A 27146-nucleotide genomic window follows, 5' to 3' on the forward strand; every position below is an offset into this window, starting at 1 on the left:
ATTTCCCCCAGTTTGCCTCTTTTAGTATTTTTGGGCATGTGAGGCTGAAAGAATGTCCTGCGGCGCAGTTGTAGGTATGGTGGAATATAGCTACATGGCGCCCTCTTGTGTCCTGATTGCGTATTGTAGAACGAAGCTTTCTGCAAAATGTACAGTGTTGGGGGGGCCCCCAGGAATGTGGTTAGGAACTAGAGGCTTTACGTTTTATAACACTGTGACAATATTTTCCATTCTCTAAACTTTTGTTAACGTTTATTATGCTGTTTTCTTAGTGCGTACCGATGGCTGGCAGCCACAGCATATAGGCTATATAGCCAATTTTAAGCTTTTGCTTGTGGGGACATTAAGTCAGATAAATAGCGTACGGCTAATTTATTATTATTACATTTTTTATATGACTGAGTTTTACTATTTTAGTTAGTGACTAATCATATCCACAAAATAGAACTTTGTATTTAAAAAATAAAACACAATTAAAATGATAAAATAGCAGAGTGATAACGCATTTCCCCCTTGGTTCACCCCCAAAAAATGAAAATTCTGTCATTATTTACTCACCCTCAAGTTGTTCCAAATGTATGAATTTCTTTCTTCTGCTGAACACAAAGGAATATATTCTGAAGAATGTCGGTAACAAGTTGTGAGGCACCATTACGAAAAAAAATAAAAAATAAAAAAATACTATGGACAATGGTGCACCACAACTATTTGGTTACTAACATTCTTCAAAATAACTTCTTATGTCCAAGTCAAGTCAAGTCACCTCCATTTATATAGCGCTTTTTACAATTGTTTCAAAGCAGCTTTACAGCGATAGGAAACATATAACATTGTTCCACATAACAAAGAAATTCATACAGGAACAACTTGTGGGTGAGTAAATGACAGAATTAAAATTGTGGGGCTTTATAGCAAAGATTTCTACCCTCATACAAAATCAATTTAATGAAATGTAGCATTTTTCAGAATTAATTCAATCAAATAACTCCCAAATACCACCCAAAATGACTTTAGCCAGGTTAGAAACACACACAAAGAATAGCCCTATAACAGATCAGACTTTTTAACAATTTTAATATTTTATCACACGCAAAATACATTATAAACAAATTATCAACAGAGCAAAAAGAAGGGAAGTACACAGACTGGTGATCAGTCCTCTCCTGTTTAAGTGGACCATATAGGCTACGAAAAAAATAAAATAATAATCATAGTTATTCTTTACGATTTATTAGAACATATACCTACGCTTTTGAAAATGTAGGCTATGGCTAATTTTCAGACCCACACCGTCCACCCTATATGCCCAATGTTTTAACCAACACCCACAGTCACTATCGTAAATAAATAACGAAATATCAAAGCGCTTTATATGGGCTCAGTGAGAAATGCTCGATTGCACAGGTGTAATAGCGAACACGTTTTTGCTTCTTACCATTTGTTCTCGTACCATGTACATTGCATGTGACATTATGTTAATTGTGTCTTCTCTTTTGTTGACCTCAGAGGTTTGGGAGGTAAGGCAAAACCGAGTTTAACTGATCAACAGCTGATATTAATGACGAATTAGCCATTGTTATCCATAAGATGGCGCTAAATTGTTTTCTTATCTTAAAGTGGTCAACATTAACAGTCCTCCAAATGTTAAACCGAAATGATCATTTTCAATCGAGTGAAGAATTTAAGGCCTATTCAATGCTTATTGTAAATTATTAGGTTACGGTCTTATGTGGAGTGATTGCGCTAGTTGGCTACTGAAATCAGTTTGCGCTTTTGAATAGGCTATAGCCTATCGGCGCGCACTCCTGAGGCAAAAAATAAAATAAAATAAAATAAATCAGTTATAGTGAGTATTGATATTATTCAGGTTGTTTAAAGTATTGATATTGTTTACGCAACTTAAATGTGATGCAGACACAGCACCGAAGGGTCCTGGCGGTTGCAGGTTGTGGCTGTGATAGAGGGTGGGAGGAGATCCGGGCCAGTAGGAGAACCCCGACGGACCGACACCTGGAGCAACCAGATTGAGTTTGGAAATGCCTGAAAACTGGATGGGAGCGAAGTTGCTCTGGAACTTATAAATAGCTTGTTCAGTTGAAGAGGGCTGGCACACTTGCGCCAGGCCGTTAAAGTCAAATTTGTACGCGTAGCGCTTTCCGTGCACCTTGGTCATGATGTTTTTGTCGTAGTAATAGCGCAGAGCGCGGCTCAATTTGTCATAGTTCATGTTCGGTTTACTCTTGCGTTCCCCCCACCGTCGGGCCACCTCGTCCGGGTCTATGAGTTTAAACTCTCCATTGGTCCCCTCCCAGGCGATGCATGTCATATTGGCGCTGTCAGACAGCAGCTCCAGGAGAAACTGCCATAGCTGGATTTGTCCACTTCCTATAAAATGGAAGGAAAGTAGGCTTACATGTAGCCTATGTAGGGCAAACAAGGAGACCGACCTTATTTTTTTTAATCAATATTCTGTGAAGACAGAATAAATAGAGAACAGAGTAATAGAAATAGAAAATAATAGGTATTTCAAGTTAAAATCACTATTCTTTAAACAGTTTTACTGTATAGAGTTCTTGAGTTTTATTAATTTATTATAGATTATTGGTTTCTTGGTTCTGCAAGTCTTAAAAATAAAGGTTCTTTTTTGGCATGATTCTATGAAGAACCTTTAAACATCCATGGGATATTTCTATTGGAGATTCTTTATGTAGAATAAAAAGTTTTTTTTAGAATATTTAAATGTTATTCAGAAAAACTGAAATGTTCTCTGAAAGGTTATTTTGGCAGCCCATATATTATCTTATATAGCCTTCTAATTGGGTACTTTATTTGTATTAAATGATTTATTTTTTAGGTATAATCATAATAAAAGTGTGTATACAATTTTGCGTAATGCACACAATAGTTAATTTTAAAATTATGTAAGAACCTTTTTTGCACAAAAGTAAGAAAATGCGTCTGTCAACAATTCATCGCAGCACTCACCTTTCTGCACGCCTGTGTTGATGGGGGTCCAAGAAGAGCTTTTGCTTTCCTTCAGAAGATTTTCTGTGGGGTCTGGAAGAAAACGTTTAAAAAATACGTCTGACAATTAGAATTCATATTCTATATGTTCTTTGAAAAGGAGTAAAAAGCAAAATATGCATGAAACATATTTCCCCTTGTTTGTTTATAGGCCTATTTGTACTAATTTTAGAGGAAAAACACGTAATGTCATCCATCTATAAATAAGAATTCGCAATAAAAGAGGTTAAATAGTATGAGTATCGTCGTGTTGCTCGATGTATTTTTCCCAGACTTCAGCGCTGAGGTCAGGAAACGCGTCCAGGAAAAAGGATATCCGATTTCCGACAAAAGAGGACATGCGTTCCAAATGGAGAAGTCAGAGACACCGGCGGTGGTGCGCAGCGCGCACCCGCGGACCCCTAGCATCGCCCTATTCTTTTCACTCATTTCAGCAGTTTTTCTCATTTTACGCACAAAAAGACTATGTACCTGAGAGATACATGTTAAACATAAGGCTTCCTCCGCAGTTCTGTCGCATTGTGGTGGTGGTGGTGGACGTGAAAGGGTAGGCTTTCATTGGCGCAAAGATTTTTATTAAACTTTATCTCAAAACTGTGATCTGGAATAAATGTGAGACAGATTGAAGTTTCCAGGCAACTGTCACAAGCCCCATCTCTGAGACAATATTCAGACAGCAATTTCCTTCGGTGCATTGGTTTAATTAAAAGAGCAATTTACCTCTGCCATCCCTCCCCGTCTCCACAATAAAAAGGAACCGATAGAAATTCGGCCTTATCAATCCACCATCAAGGTTTAATAAAGTTTCAGCGTTAAGATCAGAGTTTCTATGGAGAATTGAAGTGTTTGACATGGAAACCGGTTCAGATCCTCTTTCTTTTCCGCCTTTTTACCTCTTTGCAAACAGAAAGGCCTGTTCCATGTTGGTTGAGAATATTTACCTTTTAACCATGCCTCAGTGCATAATGGTAAACAAGAACATTTTATCCCAAACGTATGTTGCTTTAATGCGCAATAGATGGTATTGTAAACCATGTGCCCTGCCTTATGATCGGTTCAGTTATACTTTTACATAATGCATTGGTTGTCATTAAACAAAACATTATTTTTATTTTTTTAAACTGAGTCAAGAACCCAAGTGTTCTACATAAAACCCAAAATAACCTTTTTTTTTCTTTTCTTTATAAATAACTCCAGTATAAGGTAAACATTTTATTTTGACACCTTTTTTATTATGTTATAGTCCTTGAATTTCATGTATCTTTGTACAAAACAAAATCTTACAAAAAAGAAAATACTATGATAAATGTGGACGACAACAAAGCAGTTTAGGTTCACCATATAGTTTACAGTAATCCCATTCGACACTCGTGGACCAATGAAAAAACAGACAAAGAAAGTAAATGCTTTATTGCTTTATTTTGTGCCGAGCAAACATATTAATCCTGTCCATCTGTACAGGGGTGTGTGTTTTTGATTCAAACCTGAAAGAGGTAATACATATTTGTTACAAATAAACATTTAATATTTGTATATGAGTCAATAGTGCTGGTGTGTGATTACACGTCTGGTATATTTAACCTGTATTAATAGCACAAAAATAAAGAATCCCCAGCAGCTTCAACTGTGAGAGTAGCATCATTAACACAATATCAAATGAAACAGACGAGTTATCTTGTCGTTGTTTTAGTCGTGTTGTCTCTGGCGTCCCAGACTTGCTTTAGCTGCCTGAGTCATTAAAGAGATCGCAGGCAACTTAAACAAGCCTCGGATGCAAGGCAATGCTTGAGTTTGTCCATGCACTCGACATATTTCATGCTGGCCTTGGACCTTCTGATGAATAAATTCAAAACACCTAAATGCAATAGTTAAAGATAAATGCGATATGCTAATCAAAGAAGATATCTGAAATATAAAAATACAAAGAGAAATGATTAAATCTGGAATAAGTCTAAAGATAAGTTGTGTTTCTAATGATAGCTGTAATTGGCCTGCACGATTATACACTACATGTAACTAAATCCATACATGTAAAAAAAAAAAAAAAAGTTTATCATTTTTAGTTAAAATGATTGAAATGAAATGGGGCGGTGATTGGGGGATAAAAGTAAATTTAACAGTAAATTCGATTACCACCATAAAATCAAATGTCCACGTTTCATTTGGCGTTAATTTACAACTCTTCCCGGTAGGGGGAAGGCTACGTTGTAAAAGATCCACTCTTTGTTTTTGACAATAATTTCAGGGCAGGGATCGGTAATAGCAGGCAAACCTGGAATAGTCAATTACAGCAAAGTTTGAGAAAGTACATTGTTTTACAATGAACAGAATGTTTTACGCGGGTCTCACCTTCTGTTGTTGATGTAACCTTGTAGTTAGGTTGATTCAGTCCTATTAGCCTAAATACGAATTTTACTTGTGTAAATATACTTAAAATTGTTTAACTAATGTTATCATTTTACGTTAAGTTTTATTAATAAAACATTTCAACAATGCAATTTTTTAAAGTTGAATTATAAATTGAATAGTGATTAATATCTGCCATTTCCTTACTAAAATAGTGCTGGTCTCTTTCCTGATTTGCTCCCTTAATGAGTTCACTTACCCCGTCCTGTTATGTCTGTCCCAGATCCAGCTGCTTTCAGCACTCTTGTCTGTCTTATAACCACTGCACTAAGAACCAGCACTACAATTTTAATCAGCTCGTAGGGAAATGTGTATTTGATAAAGGTGTATACAGTTGAACATTTTATTAGGAGATCCTGGACTGGGTGTGGGAGCAAGTTTTCAAACAGCAACTACTCTGATTCTGGAAGTGGGTGTGTGCAGCCAAATACTGCTAGAGTCCTGAACGGTTACGGTTACACACAACAAACATAGAGACGGAATCACACCCGGATCCCAGTGTTACAAACGATTTGATTGGACGAAAAAGAAACCGTACTTCCTTTAACCCTTCGTCAATAAAAGGATCCGTCCATTGCATTAGACCTCGGCTGGTTTCATCAACGAAAAACGTTATTGGCCTATTCAGACAAGAATATGTACGGCAATTATTTGATCCACAAAGGTCAGGACCTCGGACAGCTCCAGACAAAACCCAAACTGGTGACAACACGTGGGAACTTTCACCCCTAGGCCATGGAGAATAAAAAATGGCTAATTTTGCAAGTAGCCTATAAACAAACAAATTTTTTTTAAATTAATTCTCCATACTAATGGGCTATAATAGATGATTTAAATAAATATGTAAAATAAAATAGTTGGTAAAATAGAAAGATGTTTTCAATTCACTTTTATACACATTAAAGATTAAACATTTATTGACAGCACTTTTTATATTTCTACACTAAAAAAAATATTTTCATGATTTGTTATCGCAACTTTTTTTCTTTTGTCAAATCAACTTAGATAATTAATGTGGTTTAGATAATATTTTTGGTTTCTGTTGATTAAACCAATCTCCTAACTTAAATTTTTTTTTTTTAAAAGGCAACCAGGTAACTTATTAAATAATAATTAAGTTAAACCAACAATATATTTTTACAGTGTAATTTATAGGAAATTGAATATATACATATATGAATATGTTTATTTTATTTTGTATAAATGTAAATGTATAGCTAAAATCCCCCAAAAAACAGGTCCACAAAGAAAAAACAACATGACGCTAACATGAATGTACTCATGCTCTTGTTTATTAGAAATATCACAGTCTCACATCCCCCAGATGGTGTAGGACATCATTAAGCAAGACTTGGAGGTGTTCATGGTGTAAAACATCCTAATTGTTAAATGTAACGAAGTGGCCTATTCCTCCATTGAATATGGTCTATCTCAAAAAAAAAAAAAAAAAAAACTTGCCAAAATTTCTGCATGATTACATTTCTTTTAAAATATGGGAGGCCTGCTCTAATTACATATAGCTTTAAAAAGCATCCGGCCTGCTTGTTTTTTACATCAAGAATTACCACTTAGCAGATCCATGATTTGAGCAGAGAAGTTTTTATTTAAAAAAAAGGCAAAAAGCACTCTTTTACCATAGTTTAAATAATGTCTTTATTGCCTATAGTAATGACATGGCATGACATGATGTGTACATAATGGTGTGGGGTCTTATTGCTGAATTCTGCGCATAGACTGGATCTGATTGGTGTGTGCCTGGGTGCCGAACTCGTTGTAGCATCTGTATTCTCCTTGGCGTCTGTCTCTCTCAAAGATGTACTGATATCCACGGTAACCAGGGAACTGATAGCCTACCCAGCTGCCAGGGAAAAGGGCAAATCTCATTTATTGCACCGCACACTAATAAGACTGTGTGCAGGGAGGTGCTACATTACGTAAGTGATGCACTATTTGTAACAAAGAATAGGAAATCCACAAAGGACACACTCTGTAAGAAATGTGTTTGGAAGACATTTACTGATATATATATACACTGTTAAAAAGTTGAAGTACAAAAAGCCATTTCAAGTAAAATTATATTAAACTGACTTTAAATAATAATATATATATATATGTTTTTATATATGCAGTATGTATGTACATATTTTGTTACAAACATTTAAAAAACAAAATGTATTAAATATAGTTATATTAATAGGGTTCTGTCAGATGGGCATCATTTTATGGACTTTTTTTATGGTTTTAATTCATTATTACATTTTTATGAATATTCTATGACTAGAAATAAAATAGAAAAAACCTGTTAAACATGAAAGTATTTGCAATCATGTAATACATTTCTTCTTATACGCTGTAGAACCTTTTTGGCTTAAGTGGTTGTTTACAACTGAGTCAAGAACTCTAGGGTTCTATATAGAATTTGTTTTTGTTTTCCCAAGAGTGATGTTGTTAAGAGTGATGAGGTGACTTACGCTCCTGAGTTGACTTTGATTGAGGGAACTTCCTTGCTGCACCAACCCATGGCTTGAAGGGAGGGATAGTCCTCACACATCTCAAATTTACGTCCCATGAATTCTTCACACTCATAGAGGGTAATCTTACTGTCACTGTGGGTCTGTCGGGGGAAAAGGGTGAGTATGGGAAATGAGATCACGCCAGGATGATTAGGAGGACGTTTCGTTATGAAGTAAACCTAATGTGCCGTTTTAACAAAGAGATTGCTGAGATGATGAAAGAAGCCGTATGAGAAAGTCTTTGTAGATTTGGCATAATGGGATCAACTTACAGCACATTTAATAGGTCTGAAAGAGAGCATGTGCTCTGTTCTGTAACTGCTGTTGCCACTCCAGGCCTGGTAACAGGGATAGTCTCCTTTCTCTAGGATAAACTGCTGGCCCTGGAACTCAGGATACTCGTACCCCACCCAGCTGAGAGACAGAATGTCATAGTCAACACAAACCATGAAGCAACATCGTTTTACATGGCAATGATCGCTGCTGATCAGGACACAAAGGCAAAGGCAAACACGATGGTGAGGGCTGAATGAGCGGCTCTGTGTTCTTTTATCAGCTCATCTGTCATCATCACAGACAGCCACAACACACCCGGCAGCTGCCAGCCGCACACACGATCTCTGCTATCTCTCTGTCATTGTTCCAGTTTGTATAAATATACATATAAATATATTATAAAAAAAAACATTCAGACTATAGTTGAAGACTATATAGTTGAAGTGCCATCTGAAATTTTCTTCTAGAATGATCATTTTTATCAAGCTCGTATATTTAAGTTCAGTAATTTCACTTAAATGGCAATGAAAATTACCTATGAATTGTCATTCAAGTGAAATTACTGAACTTAAATATACAAGCTTGATAAAAATGATCATTCTAGAAGAAAATTTCAGATGGCACTTAGAGGCTTTTGCATCTGAACTCTTCAGTTACAGATGGAAATGCTGTTCATGACAATTAAATTGCTGGTGTTGTGGGACATTGTGCAGATGGCATAATGTTTGGCTATCAAGTATGTTGCTAAATGTATGTTATGACAGTTGCAAATAGTCACTTTAATTCTAATATAGGCATGTTTAAGTAATACAAAACAACAACAACAATATGTATATATATATATACATACATAAACATAGAAAAAGCTTGCAGAATTTTTTTTGGGGATTTATATTTTGTTGGTTCTCTCTTGTTTTTGCTTGTGTTCATGATTTATTTGTATGACAGCTTGGCTAAAAATAATGTTGCACAATTTTACACAAATAAAATGTGTTATCACAAATAAAACAATTCACTCTAAGCACAATTATACAATATGCTTACTAAATCTTTAACAAATATTTAACAATAGTTGAATAAAGGGTAAAGATGTCCATTTTCCTATCAGCTGGACATCACTTTTGGCCACTACTGTATGAATATATATATATATATGCTGATTTGGTCCTCAAGAAACATTTCTTATTATTATCAATGTTGAAAACTGTTGTGCTGTTAAATATTTTTGTGTTTTCAGGATATCAGGATATAGAATAGAAACAGCATTTATTTGGTATATAAATATTTTGTAACATTCTAAATGTCTTTACTGCCACTTTTGATCATTTTAATGCATCCTTGCTGAACAAAAGAAAAAAATATTTGGAACAGTTTTGTATATGTATATTATATATCTGAGCACATATTACTTCTAATTTTACAAATATCTCACTATATTAATCAATCAAAAATATATCTCCAATATTAAACATGGCAGTCATACATCCTCCCTGCTTCACCCTTTGCAGAATGAACTCTAAACATCCAGAGGTTACACTTACGGGCCGTTCTCCACCTTAATGGAGCGAATCTTTCTGAAGTCTCTGTCCAGAATGTTCTGGCACTCAAACGAGAATTCACAGCTCTTTCCCTGGAAGAACTCCTCCTCGAACACAGTCATCCTAAACTTCCCCCTCTGCTCCAACTGCTCCTGCGGATTCATGGCTGCTGTCGATCACCGCGCTCTCTATACCGGGAAAACAAGGAGAGGAGAGGGTCATAACCGAGACCACAGCGTGAATTCATGCACCATTGTGAAACATTCCTGGGTAGATTAAGTGAAAACTGATTCCTGGATAAAGTTTCGACAGTATTTGTTTCCTGCTAGCAGGATCTTTTTTCTTTTTTTTTTGCTCAATAAGATCACTTTCTCTCTGTCTGTGCTCTTTATCATTGTACAGGAATCCGATGTTTCACTTTGAAGGGCTGAGACAGTGGCATACTCACGTACTGAGGTGGGACAGATCCAGTATAATCAATGTGGTGGCCAAGCCCTTGTCCAGTGTTTTTATAGCACAGGGCCCCTCATTTAGTGCAGAATGCGCATCAGGCCTGCACACTCAGCAGCAGCCAACAGAAAAACCGCATTAGCCTTCACTATTGTGGAGCCTTGTGCGGCCTATTGTGGAGGTCTTAGACCCACTGACTCATCAAAACGCCACTCTCTGCCCCCACGCTGGACCCTTGGCTATTCACAATGGCGATGCTTTGACACGAGACTTTGATTGGACAGGGCAGATAATAGCAGAATTGTTGGAGATTAGGCTGAGCCGTCCGTGGCCACTCTCTTGTGCCTGCTTGTGGATGCTCTCCCTGGGCAGAACTGGCTGTTGTTGACCTATAGTAATGATGTTGAACATTAATCATATTAGAATTTATAATACACAGAATACAGAACACAAATCTTCTCTTTTTGTTTCTGAGATCATTTGAACAACAATATATGCATGTAATAGGGGGGAAATCACTACATTTGAGAGAGTATAATTCCCATTGCCAAATTCACAACAGATAATAATAACAGATCTTTTTTTTTATCTATAATGATTGCAGCTGTTCGGATAAATAGGGCATACAGCTGTTTTAGTACAATAAATAACAACTTTAATAATACATCATAAAAGTAACTTTTGAAATGTGATAAGCATAGTCAGATTTATCATAATCAAGCAAGTGTCATGTAATTTAGAACATAGAAATAGAAATCAAAAGAAAATAGACTTTTATACTTAAACTGATTGTTCATTGGCCAGCCCTTTTGATGACATCTTGTGGTGTGATGCTTTATTGCATGACCAGTAGCTCTGGATTTAAGTACATTTGTATGACCTTTATCACTACAGCATTACGTTTTATTATTCATGGCCAAGACATAGACAATTATGTTGGAATCCAAACCCTATAAAATATTCTAATAAGCCAAGGCATGAATATTATGTACAGTATGTCGGTGCATGCATATGTGATTGTTCTCACCTGTTAGGCGTTGTTTGCGTGCAGAACAGGTGCTGTAGAGATGCAGGGCGCACTGCTGTTGTCCTGTTATCCTGATTTGGCAGATCTGAGCTCACACTCATTTTCTCAGGATAGCCAGTTACATCCCACACGCCATGATACAAAAAAAGAGAGGAATAATATAATTATAACTCTAGAACTAGAATGTCGTGGTGCTTGCAGTGGCAAAATTTGCCACTCGGTTGCTAGGGTGTTTCTAGTGGGTTACTATGGGGTTGCTATGCGGTTGCTAGGGTATTCTGGGTGGTTGCTAGGGCATTGCTAGGCAGTTCTGGGTGGATTCTATGATGTTGCTAAGGTGTTCTGGGTGGTTGCTATGGTGTTGCTAGGTGGTTGCTAGGGTGTTGCTAGGCAGTTGCTAGGGTATTCTGGGTGGTTAATATGGTGTTGCCTGGCGGTTGCTAGGGCGTTGCTAGGTGGTTGCTAGGGCGTTGCTAGGCAGCTGCACTAAACCATTCTGGGTGGTTGCTATGGCTATACATCCATACTGTAATTATGACATTAATTCAGGCAACATATATATGGCAACACACTGTATATATATATATATATATATATATATATATATATATATATATATATATATATATATATATATATATATATATATACATACATACATACACAGATTTACATAAAATCTGAATTTGTCATAATTTCTCTGTGCTATAGTTTATATACACAAATACATATACATACATACATACATACATACATACACAGATATATATACATATAATCTGAATTTATGTCATAATTTATCTGTGCTACTATATGCATGTGTGTATATACAGTATATATATATATATATATACATTTTTAATATATCCCTTTGATCAATTTAATGCATTCTTTAATGCATCATCTCTCCCCCTCTCTCTTTATATATATATATATATACTGTATATATATATATATATATATATATATATTGAGAGAGAGAGAGAGAGAGAGAGAGAGAGAGATGATGATGATGCATTACAATGATCAAAAGGCATATAATATTACAAAATATTTATTTTTCAAAAAGTATTTTGCTGTTCATCGACAACTGTTTTATTCATCAAAAAATCCTGAAAAAAAAAGATATCATTGTTTCCACAAAAACATTAAGCAGCACAGCTGTGTTCGACATTGATGATAATAAGAAATGTTTCTTGTGCACCAAATCAGCATATAACATTATGTTAGAATGATTTCTGAAGTAAATCATGTGACACTGAAGACTGGAGTAATGATGCTGAAAATTCAGCTTTACCACAGGAATAAATTACAACCCTATATTAAAACACAATACGCATATTTTAATCATATTTTAGAATAGTACTGTTTTTACTGTACTTTTTTTTTATAGTATGCAGCTTTAATGAGCATAAGAGATGAGGAATTGATGACATCATCAGATGATGATGCACTGTAAGAGTGTGTGTTCAAGGTAAAGATCCCATATGCAAAACCCAGTGTAACTGTCAGAGTGATTTGACATGCAAATCAATCCGTTGCAAATCAGAAAGTGTGACGCTTCCTTGTCACTCCAGGAGTACGGTGTCATTGCTCAGAAAAGCAGTTTTTGACATATCATATTACATTTCATTATTGAGCACGAATCTAACTGTAATACAGCCACATTTTATTACGATGCGAAGATAAACTTCATGAAATAAATGTTTTAAATGTTCATTATTGTTGCGTGCTGTGCACGGCACCATCAAACCTAGGTGTGCATATTGTTTTTCCTGATTGTCATTCATTTACTTTGCCAGTTTACAAACAGCTGTGAAGGTGCAGTGAAACTGGTCGGTGCTATTTGAATAGTTAGTGCTGGATGATGTTTTCTTTAGGGTGCCATGGAAACTAATCCTTCTAAGGGCAAATGTGGACAGGTCCAGACAACTAAGTGCAGGTGACATCTGCTCTGATAATGTCCTTTATGTGTTTGAGCACACAAGGACGGGTGCTTCTGCAGAACATGGCCATGGTAGACAGAGACAGACATTTCCATCTAATCTACTGCCAAGGGCAAGAAAAAAAAACGAAAAAAAAAAACATAATTTGCATTTTCAACAGTAACCCTTTTAACTGCCACATAGCCAACAGGCAACTCCTGTCCAGCAGGTAGGCTATCTGTTTGCCAAGCACTTTATGGAATAATGCAATACCTATATGCTTAATTCAGAAACAATAATTGTCTGTTGCGTTGGTTGCAACACAAGAAGAGCGGTAAATGTATCAAATAATAATAAAAATACAAATTGAGAAAGCACTTTTTTGTTTTTAAAATTTTATTTCTGTTTTATTAAGATAATGTAACAATTCAGAATAATGTACATTGCACGCCTCCATTATGAAAAGGAAGACAATAACATATTTAGTTAAGATATTTTCACGTTGGTTCTTCAACAGTTAGGCTTCTCTCAAAGATCTGACTAGAAAATAGTTCTGTAATTCAGCTTAATGGAAATGTTTTAATTTAGTTCATAAACTAGCCCAGCAAGCAATAGCCGTCATTTCACAGTAGGTTAACTAAACACCCGATATAGTCCAGCTATGAGTAACCCACTTCTAACCAAAATAACATTGAATTTGGTTACATGTCGTTTTTGCCAAAATAACTTGCGAGATGTTTGATATTCCATCATGTAAGCAAAGTAAACAAGGTGTTTGGTTTCATTTCTTCACTCATTAAATTTCTTTGTTATCTATTTGATGACTATTCTTGGGCTGTTTAGACGTCTATTAAATTTTCACTGACAGTCCAAATTTTGCCTTGTTTTAGCCTATAGACGTCTGGGCTGTGTTTGGACGGCTATTAGACGTCTTTTAAACGCAAAATTGCTTGCTGGGAGCCTGAATGATGGCCTCGCAGTATTACAAGAGGTAGCCATAGCTAAAACAAGGCAAATGTCAGTGAAAATTTAATAGACGTCTATAAACCATAGCCCAAGAATAGACTATAAGCCTATTTTTAACAAGCAGAGTTTTCCTTTTGTCTAAATACCAAATGAATAACATGAAAATAAGACATTATATCGACATAGCTAGGCTATTTATTCATTATAGTTACTCAGCAAATTATACGCGTTTTATTCATTGTTTTAACACGGTTAAGTCTCGTTGAACAGACTGTGACAGCAGTGAAGATGCCAGTGTCTGCGTGGATCCCGCTGCTCTGCTCATGGTGTTTTACTGACGCGTGTCTGCATCTGCGTAACGCGAGCCGAACGAACAAAACCATTTCATCTGCAGGTATTGTGCGTGTGGCTCAACGTGATACAAGTACAGAAAGCACATAGGCTATACAACATCCATTCTGACGTCCATTAATTCATTTGGTTTCTGATGATGACTTGTCCTCTTTCCTGAAAATCAGTAGCCTAAAGAAGAACAGTAGATCATGTGAACAATTATTTTCTCAGGTAACTTTCATTAACAATACAAACATTATGTTCTTGAACATGAAAATATGAATATAGGCTACATTTCATGACATTTTAAAGTAGCCTAGTCTACTTCAATGTGCATTAACTAAAATGTTTACAAAAAACTTGACAAAACTTACCGTGTCATTCGGCGAATCAGAAGCGTTATAATAGCGACCGTTAATGCACACAGATCTGCTGAGGCCTTTAGCTTTATATGGCGTGCACGCGAGTAAATGCATTGATCTGCTCTCTGTCTTGAGCGCGCGGAACTCTGTCCTGGACACCTGTCACACGGCACTTTCCTCTCATCCAATATTGACACAGGGAGTCAAATGGGAGGTCCACAGTAGATTACTTCTCTCTATTATGTCAATCATGTCGCTCTATGCAAACCCACTTCGCGTTTCGTCGAGATACAATGCGTTGAGACATCTGGAGAGGATGAGCGCGTGAGGTCAGGCGAGGACGTACAAAGATGACCTCTTAAAAAAAAAAAAAAAAAACTTAAAACTTAAAAAAAAAAAACACTTCCGAGCAAAATATGCGATTGAATATTGTTCAGTTCATGTTATTTATTTGTACATGTTTCCGCTCTTTACGGCAAGGCAAGGCAAGGCAAAAAAAAAAAAAAAAAGAGAGCCTTCTAAATAAACTGATGCAATTATTTGTCAAATGAATGGCAAATGAGTGGCAAATGAATTTTATAAATACATTCCATATTCTACTTAATTTTATTATTATTATAGAAATAAGATAAAAGCTTTTGCAAATTTTAGAATGGGTAGCATGTCTCACTGCTGTTAATGCCATTAAACCGTAACTACACAATTACCAATGAAAATAGGGCAACATTTCCTTTTTTATAGTCTATGGGCAATAGCCTACGGCTAATCTAAATAAAAATGAAAGGCCATATTTTCAATGATGCGGGCGACTTGTCATCCAGTTATAATATTATTGTCCAATCATTTTTTTTTTATTTAGGCTATCAAAACACTTGACTGGTATAAAACAGCTGGTGTGCTTCTGCCCCCTACTGGATTTGACGAGAGATGACAAGATTAGAGATCCTTTCAAAATGGGTAATTTTTAGCTTTGACAATGGTGGAAATGCCTTACATGTTTAAAGCAGAAGAGAAATGAAGGCAAGTTGTCACACTTTTAACTTGTCATTATTCGGGGTTTATTTTTTTAGTACAAAAAATATAAAATACTTAAAATACTTAAAATGAATTAATACTTTTATTCAGCTAGGATGCAGTGAGAGTAAAAACATTTGTAATATTACAAAATATTTCTATTTCAAATAAATGCTTTCCATTCATCCAAGAATCCAGAAAAAAAAAAAAAAAAAATTATTGCAGCAAAAGCAATTTCAACATGGATAAGAAATATTTCCTGAGCAATAAATCAGCATTTTAGAATAATTTCGGAAAGATCATGTGACAATGAAGAATGGAGTAATGATGTTGAAAATTCAGCTTTGCATCATTTTATTACCAAGTGAACAAAAACAAGGAGGGAGTAATCTGAATCATGTTAGTATTAAAGTGGAGGGAATGATTGAGCTATAAAGACCAGACATGATTTAACAGGCCTCAAATTTTTCTTTCATTAGCTGGCCTGTGAGAGTCTTTTCAGATATGCCTCCCAGCCTGCCGTCCTGTATTCTTCTGCTGCTCGGAGCCGATCTGGGCTGGCAAGAATACCTCGTCCCACAATGATGATATCAGAGCCTTTAGTGCAGATCACATCTTCTGGACTTGAATACTGCTGTCCAAGTCCATCCCCTGGAGAACAAAAGATGACTACATTAAAAACAACAGGTATCTAATCGCTAATAACAGGCAAACATACTAGACAATATTTCTGAGCTTCTTTAAAAAAAAAAAAAGAAGATCTTTCTCTATCCAAACACTTGGGAGATACATGAAAGCTAGTAAAATGTACCTCCTGTCTGCATTTGCACTCCTGGAGTCATGTGAACCAGACCAGGCTTGTCACTGATCTTCGATCCACTTATAAATCCAAACACAAAATCAGAATGGTCTTCAGCCATCTTGACCTAAAAGACATTTCAATCAACTCAAATAAGTGGCTTAAATAATAAGTGAGACAGAAGGTCTTTAAAGTCACCATGTGCCCTCGTAATCCTTAATCAAAGTAACTTCCCCTCCCCTCTTGCAGCAACATCTCTTCTCTGATGACATGTTTACTGGCGAGAGGGCGGGACAACCCGTCACTCACATGACATCACAGCAATAGCGAACCGTCCACAATGATCCAATCAATTCCCAATGGACAAAATCAAGTCCCGCCCTATATTATTTTCTTGTTCGAGAACCCATTTCACTTAGATATACGTCACAATAGGGAAGAAAAGAACATACATTTCATGTCGACTTTAAAGGACTAAGCCAGGACAAAAATTAAGGACATTACCTTGATCCTACAATACTGAAACATTTAAAGGAGAAAAAAGGAATATTATTGATACGAAATAATAAACAAGGGTTACTGGAAGTGAGGAAGCGTTCGCAGAGAGTAGAAGACGTACCACTGCTCGAGTGTAATCCCCTGTTGCAAGGGAACCCTGGGAACTCATCTGAGCAATGAGCAAACAGCCGTGACCCAGAGGTTTGCCGACGGCACCGAGACCCTGCAGCACACCCGGACCCGGCAATGCGTGGGCATTAATGATGTGCGCCCATGAGGAGATCCGATAGAGACCACCTTTAAAAACAACAATATTTTATGTGAACAACATTTGTGCAGAAGACATTTCTGTCATTTACTCACCCTGATGTCATTCCAGAACTGTATGACTAATGACTATTTTTCCTGTGAAACACAATAAAAGGAATCTGAATCTTTTTTTTTTTTTGTAAATGTCTTTTTTGTATGCTTTTTTTGGACTCTCTAAAATGTCCTTGCATGGTGAACTTCTGCATGAAGATTGCTCCACAGAAGAAAGAAAGTCATACAGGTTTGGAATGACATGGAGGAGAGCTAATGATGACAGAGCTTTGATTTTTGGGTGAACAATCCCTTTAAGAATCCAGACATATACAAACAAGCACTGTGTAGAATTTTTTTTTATATATATATATATATATATATATTATTGAGTTATATTGAGTTGCATTAGAAACACTTCAAAGTTTGGAAATATTCAACAGATATCCATTACTTTAATTCATTTTAATTCATTGAATCTGCTCCCAACTTCTATAATATGAAAATAACTTTTACTGTAACTTCTGATCACACTGCAAAAAAAAGACGTTCTTCCTCAGTGTTTCTCTCTTCCAGTTTGTTTTCTAGTGTTATGTCTGAAGATTCTTAAATCAAGATGCATTTACTGGAGATACAAAATGACAAAATATGAAGTCTTGTTTTCTGTGAAACTGACCAAAATTAAGTGACTTTATGATTAAAACAAGAAGACTTTCTGCTCTGATTTAAAGGGATACTCCACTTTTTTTGGAAATAGGCTCATTTTACAACTCCCCCAGAGTTAAACAGTTGAGTTTTACCATTTTCGAATCCATTCAGCCGATCTCCGGGTCTGGCGGTACCACTTTTAGCATAGCTTAGCATAGATCATTGAATCGGACAAGACCATTAGCATCTGGCTAGGAACTATACTCTCATTCCTGCGTAATAATCAAGAAACTTTGCTGTCGTACCATGGGTGAAGCAGGCGTAATGATATGACGCAGCGCCTGAAAATAGGTCTAATAGGTTAGACAAACTTAGTCCCGGTCACGTTGGAAGTTACTGAGCTGGGGACTATTTTCAGGCGCTGCGTCATATCATTACGCCTGCTGGACTCATGGTACGGCAGCAAAGTTTCTTGATTATTACGCAGGAATGAGAGTATAGTTCCTAGCCATATCAGCCTAGAAAATCACAACTTTTCATTTTCCGCCGGTCTTAGTACACGATGTAACTACAGAAGAGTCAAGTTTTAAATAGGAAAAATATCGAAACTCTTTGGTCATTTTTTTGAGAGAGATGCTAATGGTCTTGTTCGATTCAATGATCTATGCTAAGCTATGCTAAAAGTGGTACCGCCAGACCCAGAGTTCGGCTGAATGGATTCGAAAATGGTAAAACTCAACTGTTTAACTCTGGGGGGACTTGTAAAATGAGCCTATTTCCAAAAAAAGTGGAGTATCCCTTTAAGACCTTTTTATGGCCTTAATTTTTGGGCGAATTAAGACTTTTATAGACCCCCATAATCCTTGTTTCTTAAACCTTGTCCAGTAAATCACAAACACTTTGGTCTATGAATATCTAGCGCAGACTATACAAGTTAAATTTAAGACTAGTCAGTTCCAAGAGCTCCACATCCACCACCATCTGAAACAAACACCTACCATCATACTGATGCTTGACTGTGTTCCCAATGTCTGCAAACTTGCGATCCTCAAAAATCAGGAAGTTGTGCTTAATAGCCAACTCTTTCAGATTGCTGGCGACGTCTGCAGTGAAGTCCTGCAGGATGTCCACGTGAGTCTTCAACACGCAAATCAGTGGCCCCAACGTCACAGCGATCTCCAGCAGCTCCTCAGAACAGGTCACGTCTGCAGACACGCACAGATTGCTCTTCTTGTCCTCCATGATCTTCAGCAGGCGGGCAGCGAGGGGGTGAGTGTCTGGCAACCCGGCACGAGCCCCGTAGCTGAGATCATTGCAGCCCTTTTTAGGGGTGGAGCAGCCATTCTTCTTTGCTGATACGTAGGTGTTATTTTCTCGAACAAATCTCTCAACGTTCTGAGAAGTGGCCGTGTCTATTCGGCCAGATTTAAGTAACACATCCAGAAGTCTGGAGACAGAAATGACTGAATGTAGAGTGATGCCACTGTCAGCTAGCCTGGCACTGCCTCCCTGCTCTCTGTCCATTAACACCACTGCATCTGTGATCTTCAGGCCTTCGTTCTCTAGAACCTCAGCGGTTTCTAGAACACTGCTGCCACTGGTCACTACGTCCTCTACTATTAGGCATCTGTCACCAGGGTGGATGGTTCCCTCGATGAGACGCTTCGTTCCTGGGGAATTTCAAAACACAAGTCAATTCAGATTAGTGTTATTTTAGTATCATTAAGATAAATAAAATTACTATACAAGAGAGCTTTATTGTCAGACCGTTATTATACAAGTATACACAGAGGGGATGAAATACCATTTCATGGTGCAACATTCAAATTGACAACAAACATAGAGAGACAGTGTAAAAGTCAAGATAACAAGAAAAAACAAAACAAATGGTAAACCACAACAACAGAAGCAAAAAGGACAACAGAAGTGTGTTGACTGCAGTACGTGTAAAATGTGCCAGAGGACGTAAACATTTTGTCTTCATGTAAACTCTGAACATCATACATTAAATATTGAGCAGTAACAGTTTAATGTGTCAATGCATATCCAAAATATATTACCATTATATTATTTATTTAATATTTGTTTTGTCATTCGTATTCGTTTTTTATTTCAGTTATTTATTTTAGTACCTCAATTTAAACTAAATGGAAATGAGAAATACTAATTTTTAATGTTTTATTTCCATTTAATATATAAATGCATATAGAAGATAAATAGAATAACTGTTTATTTCAAGTAACGAAAATCCTTTATGATTTTAGTTTTAGTAAACTATAATAATACAGTTCATTCACACTGCAAATCGCACCATGAAATATATAAAAAAAACTATCTGTAAATCTAAATGATTAATATAGCAACTCAAGATGTATTTGGACACTAAAGGCACAAATAAACCACATGACATTCCATGAACATTGTCAACTAGAAAATTAATTTTGCATTCATTTTACATTTACGCATTTGGCACATGGATTAATTCAAAGCGACTTGCTTTGTATTTAAGGTATATATTTCTACCAGTTCTTGTTTTGAACATCAAATCTACTGCTTTATACTTAAAACCTAATAAACTTTTTTTTATGTTTTTTTTTATGATTTTGTTTTTTGATGAATGCTGCTTGGTTTGATATGTTGCTACCTAACACAATTTTAAAGTGTGTCTTCAATGTCCTAATATTTTTTGGTTTAGGGAAATTTAAACAGTAAACAGATTACAGATGGAGTGGAATTAAATTTGCACTATTATACCATAGTCCTTCGCCTCCTTTCGTCGAATAAGCATGGGGTATTGCTTGGTAGAGCAGATGATTGTGGCCAGAGGAAGAGCTGTGTAAGGGACACCACACACACTATCAAACTGAACCCCTGCATCCTCAGCACGCTTGTGAAGAAGGCTTGCCACCTATTCACAAACAAAATATGATTTTATGATCAACGAATGATATCCAATTAAAGAAGGATCTTAAGGGCTTGTTTTCTAAAACATTCTTGGTAGGAAAATGCTCAGGATATGATGTACGATTACACACTTTTGAAATAACAGTGTATTATCATATCATTACTCAAAGTGAGCACGTGTTTAACGTAACGTTAAGTTACCTGGTTCATCAACGCTGGATGGGACACTATTACTCTAAGATCAAAATAGATCGGCGAAGTGAGTCCACTTTTAAGCTTAAAAGTTCCGAATTTGACGGCTTGGATGTCGTGTAGTTTCAGGATTAAACTATGTATACTTGTGTCATCCATTTCAGTTTGATCAGTCATGTTCCGCTAAACAGTGTAGACTAAAGTGCGGGACTGCGGGTAGTAGGAGGATTCTTTCGCGCGAGACTCCGCTTCAGTGACGCAACGTAAGCCACACACACACGTGATACTATGGAAGTAAAACAATGTCAAATGTTTTTGAAATAAAAAAGCCTGTTGAATTGCACTACTTGAAAAAAAATAGGCATTGCATTAACCATGCTTGCATTTTAGTGCATTGTATTTTTAGGGCTTGCATTTTTATGGGCTGAAATTCAACATGGTTGAATATTTAAGCTGTGAATATTTCAATTAAAAACATTTCAAACACATTTTCATTATTAAAAATTAAATAATCCATATTCACCTTTCATATTTCACTTCCAAAATATGCAAACTGTTTAAAAATACAACCTATAATATTCAACAGGCAATTTTCGGTCCATTTTATTTCGCTTTGCAAATTCGCTTCCACAAATTCAGTGGTTCAAATTCGACAGTAAATTCAACATTGACATCCAGGACCTGCAGGAAAAGCAGTAGATTGCCGAGCATACTCTCCATCTGCTGTTAGTTCACCTCACCAGCAGGTGGTGCAAGCGCGTGTTGTTGACGAAGACCAGCAACAGTTAGAGCAAGCCATTCATTCATAAAATGAAAATGATTATCTGTCAGTATAAATGCGGAAAAGATGATAAACACACAAAAGCTGTGTTTATGTTTCATTCAATAACTTCATTGTTACTTTCCCTGTGTAGCCTACATGTTATCAGCTTTTCTCTATGAACGGGATTATAATCGGTTTCCTTCAATACCTCATACTCAAGGATTCTCCTTCCGTTGGGACAAAACGCTTAATGTAGCTTAATGGACTAATACATTGATATAAAAGACCAAACTCGCACCTTATTGGGAATGTAGGCTGTAGGCTACTATATAGGCTACAGGCAAGCAGATGGACTCAGAATATGAACTTAACGCGCAAAGTTTCATGCTGAGCGTTTCGTGATATAGGCTACTGGCATAAAATCAACACTTGATCAATTAATACTAACACTTGCTCTTCTATTCTATTCTCTCTCTCTCTCTCTCTCTCTCTCTCTCTCTCTCTCTCTCTCTCTCTCTCTCTCTCTCTCTCTCTCTCTCTCTCCCTCTCTCTCTCTCCCTCTCTCTCTCTCTCTCTCTCTCTCTATAGTATGCCTACATGTATTGAATTAGCTTAAACTGGGAAGAGTCATAGCACTTGCATATTGTTGTCCTCCTATTGTTAGTTTAACTGTAAATATTATAAGTTGTATTTTTAAACAGTTTGAATATTTTGGAAGTGAAATATGAAAGGTGAATATGGATTATTGAATTTTTATTAATGAAAATGTGTTTGAAATGTTTTTAATTGAAATATTCACAGCTTAAATATTCAACCATGTTGAATTTCAGCCCATAAAAATGCAAGCCCTAAAAATACAATGCATTAAAATGCAAGCATGGTTAATGCAATGCCTATTTTTTTCAAGTAGTGCAATTCAACAGGCTTTTTTATTTCAAAAACATTTGACATTATTTCACTTCCATAGACTGTGGTTTTTTTTTATAAATATAAAACACTTTCACTGTTTCACACAATAATTACTTAAAGGGTTTATGTGTTATTTACTTTAATTTATTCAGACCAATCGTATTTGATAAATCATTTTAATAATAAATTATTACGTTTTCATCTGTAAAATCAATAAAGTTATCTTAATGAATTAACATATGCCATCATTTTAACAAGATGATTAATATATAGATATATAATAAATCAATATTCTAATAAAAATCGTGTTCATTGGCGCGCTCTTAGTTGTCCGAGGGCAGCTTTAGGGCTTTTATTTTGAAATCAACGCCTGCGAGTAACTACAAAAAAATAAATACAAATAAAAAGGTTAAACACAAAACCGTAGGTTTAATGTGCTTTAAATGATTCGTAATTGTGATAAGTACAATTTCTTTAGTTTCTGATCTGCCTCTGCTGTTTCATGAAATGCATGTTTTGCTTTAATATCACATGATTCCAGTGACGTTTCTTATCATGGCTTGTTCCTGTGAATGTTTATCATCTGTGGAATAATCAGAGTGATATGCTGTCTGTCCAAAGGTAATGTATTGAAGATTACGACCACACTGATCTGAGAATATGTGGTGTAAGCAGAAAAGGGCGCTGGTCATATGCTGAGCTGTCTGTCCTCTGATCAACTTCTACAATTCTTAGGCAGCACAGTTGAGGAAGATCATGAAGAGAAGACTTCTGCTGGTATCTAACTCCACACTTCATGGAGGAGGATATCTTCAACACTGTGAGCAGCAGATCCAAGACTTTTTTGGAAAGTAAGTTGCCTTCAGCTTAACTAGGAATGTTAACTTTGGAATGCTACAGTCCTTAGAACATTGTTGCAATACAGTCATACAGTCCTTTATATTAATATTCTGATATCGTTTCCTGTTTTTATATCTGTATGCAGGCTTGTTACTGGACAAATGTAAAGTACAAGTCCATTCTTTGAACATAAACACCAGTTAAGGCATTTTTAAATGTGTTTGTATTGAACAAAATATGACAGTTTATGTTTTTGGAATCAAATGTATCTGACCTACATTGAACCCATTTATAAAAAATGAATAACCTATTTATTTAACAGAGAAGTAAAGAGGATCCTGTTTGTCCCATATGCACTGCATGATCGAGATGCCTATGCCAAGACTGCCAGAGACAAGTTAAAGACATTGGGTTTGAGTCTTTATTGATTTGAGCACACACATGTTGATCTCACAAGACCTTCATCTCAGCTGTACTCTTCTTTTCTCTGTCTCCAGGCTATGAGCTGGACAGTGTCCATGAGACACCAGACCCTGTGGATGCTGTTAGGAAAGCTGAAGGAATATTCATTGGTATGAAGGTTATATATATATAAATGCATACAAAATAGTAAAAAATATCTATATAATACCTAATATAATATAATATAATATTAATATAATACAATACCTAATATAATACCTAATAATAATAAAACAATTTTTTTTTATAAGATTTACTAGAATTTTAGTATTTGGTTTGTCCCCCTATTTATGCTTTAACCCCTTACCAGACAGACCCAATTTTGTGGGGCATACATGACATACCCTAAATAAAAAGGTTGCTGCTCATAAGTCATTCTGAATAGACGCATAACCAACATATATTTAGAAAGCCAACCCTTGAGAGTTTACAGTTCAAGACAGTTCAAGAATATATTTATTAAATGTATACAAATATTATGTAATATAACAATTTATAACCACAACTAACTTGTAGCCACAAGTGTGGACATGCTTCATTTCAAATCTGAGGATGATATCTCCAAAATTATCCATACTGTGAAGACTTAAGTAAGAGCATGTCAGGGGAGGTTGTTTTTTTTTTAAAAAGCTGATAAGATTCTTATCAAATATTTTATTGCCCTGTAAAGCACCCATTTACAGTCTTTGACTAATGTCTGGCGAGGTGGCCCATTCATGCTTATTGTAGTCAATCGACGAACCTTTCACACCTCTGCCGCCATGAGACTTAATCTTCATTATTCTTTTATCCTTATTCTTTTGTTTGAATTCAGCCATAGCCTTTATTCTGGCATTATGGCTTGGCCATCTACACCCCTGTCATCCCACTATACATGAATAATCCACCTATTATCTTAAGTCTTGTTAGAAGAAAAAAAAAAACTATTCTTGGGACTTTATGTGAATTCTTAAAAACAAACACACAAAAAAAAAAAAAATATATATATATATATATATATATATATATAATTTTTTATAGACGTGAATGACTGCTTTATGAGCGATGATTTCTATTCAAAATAATGACCGTTACAGATTAATTATTTTGCACTCCTGGCATAAATTAAGAAATGAATGTCACTGCAAACCAGTTTTATCATAAACAGTGGTCAAATATCGAAGCTGGAGTCTTAAATCTTTCTAATGATGCTCAGTTTGTCCAGATCAGGAGTTGTCCAGATGTTTTAACGAGTAATGAATGTTGAACAGTCTGGGCCCGTCTACGATCTTTGCCGCGAAAGGGGTTAAATGACTTCACATGAACAATGTCACAAATTTGCTTACATTTAATCAGTGACCCCGAAATCAACATTTGTTTGTATACATTTTTCAAAATCCTAAAGCTTTAAATTAGCAGAATTCAATGTGGTCTCTACTATACTGTTTGTACTCATTTCTGTGAATGCTTCGCCATTATTTACTTATAATGTATTCAGAAAGACAGGCTCTCAATCTGATGTCTATGTTTTTGTGTCCATTAGGTGGCGGCAACACGTTCCGCCTGCTGAAAGCTCTCTATGACAACAATGTGGTCACTGAGATTAGGAAGAGAGTTTTACAGGTGAATTAGTGTCTTGTTTAACCAAAATCTGAAATATACTGCAATTGCCTGTAACGGGTGTGGATTTGATCTCATAGGATGGAATACCTTACATGGGATCAAGTGCAGGCACCAACGTCTCCACCATCAGCATCAACACCACCAATGACATGCCCATCGTCTATCCACCCACTTTTGCTGCCATTGGTTTAGTGCCCTTCAACATTAACCCTCACTTTCTGGATCCTGATCCCAACAGCAGACACATGGGTGTACGTACTGGTGCTGTAGAGACTTGATAAGCAATTATCTTTTTTTTTTTATCTCTTATAAAAATCCCCAAAATATGCATTCCTGTATTGTGAGGAAATTAATGCCATGAGATAAAACGTTAAATCTGTCATAAAACCAAACTTTTAAGGTAGATCTTTTAGGCTTCGTGAGCGTAGATTTGATTGTGCATTTTACAGGAAACACGTGAACAGAGAATCACCCAGTACCATGAGGAGCCGGACACACCATGTGTGCTGGTATGTCAAGTTAACATGCATTACTCACTACTGTTGAAAAGTTTGGGATCAGGTCTATAATGCGCTCACCAATATATATGTCAATATATTTTTAAATGTGAATTATACCTGTGATGCAAAGCTGAATTTACAGCATTTATTAATCCAGTCTTCAGTGTCACATGATCCTTCAGAAATCATTCTATAATGCTGATTTGCTGCTCAAGAGACATTTATTATTATCAATGTTCAAAACAGTTTTGCTGTTGATATATTTTTTTTTTCACGATTCTGCAATGAATAGAAAGTTCAAAACACCCTTTTTTTAAATTAGAAATCTTACACTTTTGATCAATTTAATAAAATAATACAAATATGAATTTCATTCATTCATATATATCAAATCTTACTGTTGTTCTGTTGTTATTGTCATTAATTTTTTATTAGCCTAGCATCAGTTGAGCACTAACACACACCTATGCTGTTGATGGCAGGGTCTTCGGGAAGGCTCAATGCTTTTAGTGGAAGGAAACAAAGCCACCTTACTTGGAAGCACAAACGCACGACTGTTCCACAGGTAATGTAGAGACTCCAAAAAAATGATGCCAAATAGGCACAGCAAGTGAAATGATTTTTCATGTTTTTTCTTTCTCAGAGGGAAGCAAACCACAGAGTATGAACCGGGAAGTGATCTCAGCTTCTTACTGACAGATGTACAATGAGTTGCACAATGCAAACATTTTACAATAAATACTGTTAAAAATTGTTTCTTCATCTTTCAACTTATTTACAGCTGTTTATTGTGCATGAGGACAAAAGCTATAGAAGCACTGTAGATTCTGAAGATGATTATTCTTGAATTTAAAATCTGCAATTGGTTATTCATCAACCAGATAAGTGTTACCAG

At 36.0% G+C, this 27146-nt stretch overlaps 4 protein-coding genes across 6 annotated transcripts; 1 reads left to right on the forward strand and 3 right to left on the reverse strand.

Annotated features, from left to right (window-relative positions):
* Nucleotides 1-322: 322 nt before the first annotated feature.
* Nucleotides 323-3598, reverse strand: fev (FEV transcription factor, ETS family member). The gene is made up of 3 exons (XM_084420380.1): nt 3496-3598; nt 2986-3057; nt 323-2385 (listed from the first exon to the last, which is right to left on the reverse strand). The coding sequence occupies exons 1-3, from the start codon at nt 3581-3583 to the stop codon at nt 1838-1840; spliced, it is 708 nt and encodes a 235-aa protein (XP_084276506.1). The 5' UTR covers nt 3584-3598; the 3' UTR covers nt 323-1837.
* A 3468-nt stretch (nt 3599-7066) lies between these two features.
* Nucleotides 7067-10591, reverse strand: cryba2b (crystallin, beta A2b). 2 transcript variants are annotated; one of them, XM_084421382.1, is made up of 5 exons: nt 10210-10591; nt 9761-9945; nt 8216-8357; nt 7902-8044; nt 7067-7288 (listed from the first exon to the last, which is right to left on the reverse strand). In XM_084421382.1, exons 2-5 carry the CDS (start codon nt 9919-9921, stop codon nt 7141-7143), a joined length of 594 nt encoding a protein of 197 aa, XP_084277508.1. In that variant the 5' UTR covers nt 9922-9945; nt 10210-10591; the 3' UTR covers nt 7067-7140. The 2 variants fall into 2 exon arrangements, with proteins under 2 accessions (XP_084277508.1, XP_084277507.1); XM_084421381.1 differs by having other exon boundaries at nt 10206-10313.
* Nucleotides 10592-15858: 5267 nt separating this feature from the next.
* Nucleotides 15859-21462, reverse strand: umps (uridine monophosphate synthetase). Its single transcript, XM_084420901.1, has 6 exons — nt 21185-21462; nt 20834-20987; nt 19078-19749; nt 17253-17428; nt 16646-16760; nt 15859-16485 (listed from the first exon to the last, which is right to left on the reverse strand). The coding sequence occupies exons 1-6, from the start codon at nt 21350-21352 to the stop codon at nt 16310-16312; spliced, it is 1461 nt and encodes a 486-aa protein (XP_084277027.1). The 5' UTR covers nt 21353-21462; the 3' UTR covers nt 15859-16309.
* Nucleotides 21463-23168: 1706 nt separating this feature from the next.
* On the forward strand, nt 23169-27005 carry LOC311298503 (alpha-aspartyl dipeptidase). 2 transcript variants are annotated; one of them, XM_084421497.1, is made up of 11 exons: nt 23169-23270; nt 23389-23468; nt 23583-23698; nt 23833-23850; nt 24010-24098; nt 24185-24259; nt 25672-25751; nt 25829-26002; nt 26201-26260; nt 26734-26816; nt 26895-27005. In XM_084421497.1, exons 3-11 carry the CDS (start codon nt 23604-23606, stop codon nt 26959-26961), a joined length of 741 nt encoding a protein of 246 aa, XP_084277623.1. In that variant the 5' UTR covers nt 23169-23270; nt 23389-23468; nt 23583-23603; the 3' UTR covers nt 26962-27005. The 2 variants fall into 2 exon arrangements, with proteins under 2 accessions (XP_084277623.1, XP_084277624.1); XM_084421498.1 differs by lacking the exon at nt 23833-23850.
* Nucleotides 27006-27146: the final 141 nt, after the last annotated feature.

Source organism: Rutilus rutilus (assembly GCF_951802725.1).
Source record: "Rutilus rutilus genome assembly, chromosome: 10".
Taxonomy (NCBI): domain Eukaryota; kingdom Metazoa; phylum Chordata; class Actinopteri; order Cypriniformes; family Leuciscidae; genus Rutilus; species Rutilus rutilus.

What these genes read in the sequence shown, in the direction of transcription:
- fev (XM_084420380.1), bottom strand. Translation starts at nt 3,583, where the DNA reads ATGAAAGCCTACCCTTTCACGTCCACCACCACCACCACAATGCGACAG. An exon ending in GTTTAACATGTATCTCTCAG is followed by an intron (nt 3,058 to 3,495) that starts GTACATAGTCTT and finishes GTTTTCTTCCAG; the next exon opens with ACCCCACAGAAAATCTTCTG. An exon ending in CAACACAGGCGTGCAGAAAG is followed by an intron (nt 2,386 to 2,985) that starts GTGAGTGCTGCG and finishes TCCATTTTATAG; the next exon opens with GAAGTGGACAAATCCAGCTA.
- cryba2b (XM_084421382.1), bottom strand. Translation starts at nt 9,921, where the DNA reads ATGAATCCGCAGGAGCAGTTGGAGCAGAGGGGGAAGTTTAGGATGACT. An exon ending in ATTAAGGTGGAGAACGGCCC is followed by an intron (nt 8,358 to 9,760) that starts GTAAGTGTAACC and finishes TCTGTCTCTCAG; the next exon opens with CTGGGTGGGGTACGAGTATC. An exon ending in ATCAAAGTCAACTCAGGAGC is followed by an intron (nt 7,289 to 7,901) that starts GTAAGTCACCTC and finishes TTTCCCTGGCAG; the next exon opens with CTGGGTAGGCTATCAGTTCC.
- umps (XM_084420901.1), bottom strand. Translation starts at nt 21,352, where the DNA reads ATGACTGATCAAACTGAAATGGATGACACAAGTATACATAGTTTAATC. An exon ending in AAAGGAGGCGAAGGACTATG is followed by an intron (nt 19,750 to 20,833) that starts GTATAATAGTGC and finishes GAAATTCCCCAG; the next exon opens with GAACGAAGCGTCTCATCGAG. An exon ending in AGTCAAGCATCAGTATGATG is followed by an intron (nt 17,429 to 19,077) that starts GTAGGTGTTTGT and finishes TTGTTTTTAAAG; the next exon opens with GTGGTCTCTATCGGATCTCC.
- LOC311298503 (XM_084421497.1), top strand. Translation starts at nt 23,604, where the DNA reads ATGAAGAGAAGACTTCTGCTGGTATCTAACTCCACACTTCATGGAGGA. An exon ending in CCAACAGCAGACACATGGGT is followed by an intron (nt 26,003 to 26,200) that starts GTACGTACTGGT and finishes TGCATTTTACAG; the next exon opens with GAAACACGTGAACAGAGAAT. An exon ending in CGGACACACCATGTGTGCTG is followed by an intron (nt 26,261 to 26,733) that starts GTATGTCAAGTT and finishes TGTTGATGGCAG; the next exon opens with GGTCTTCGGGAAGGCTCAAT.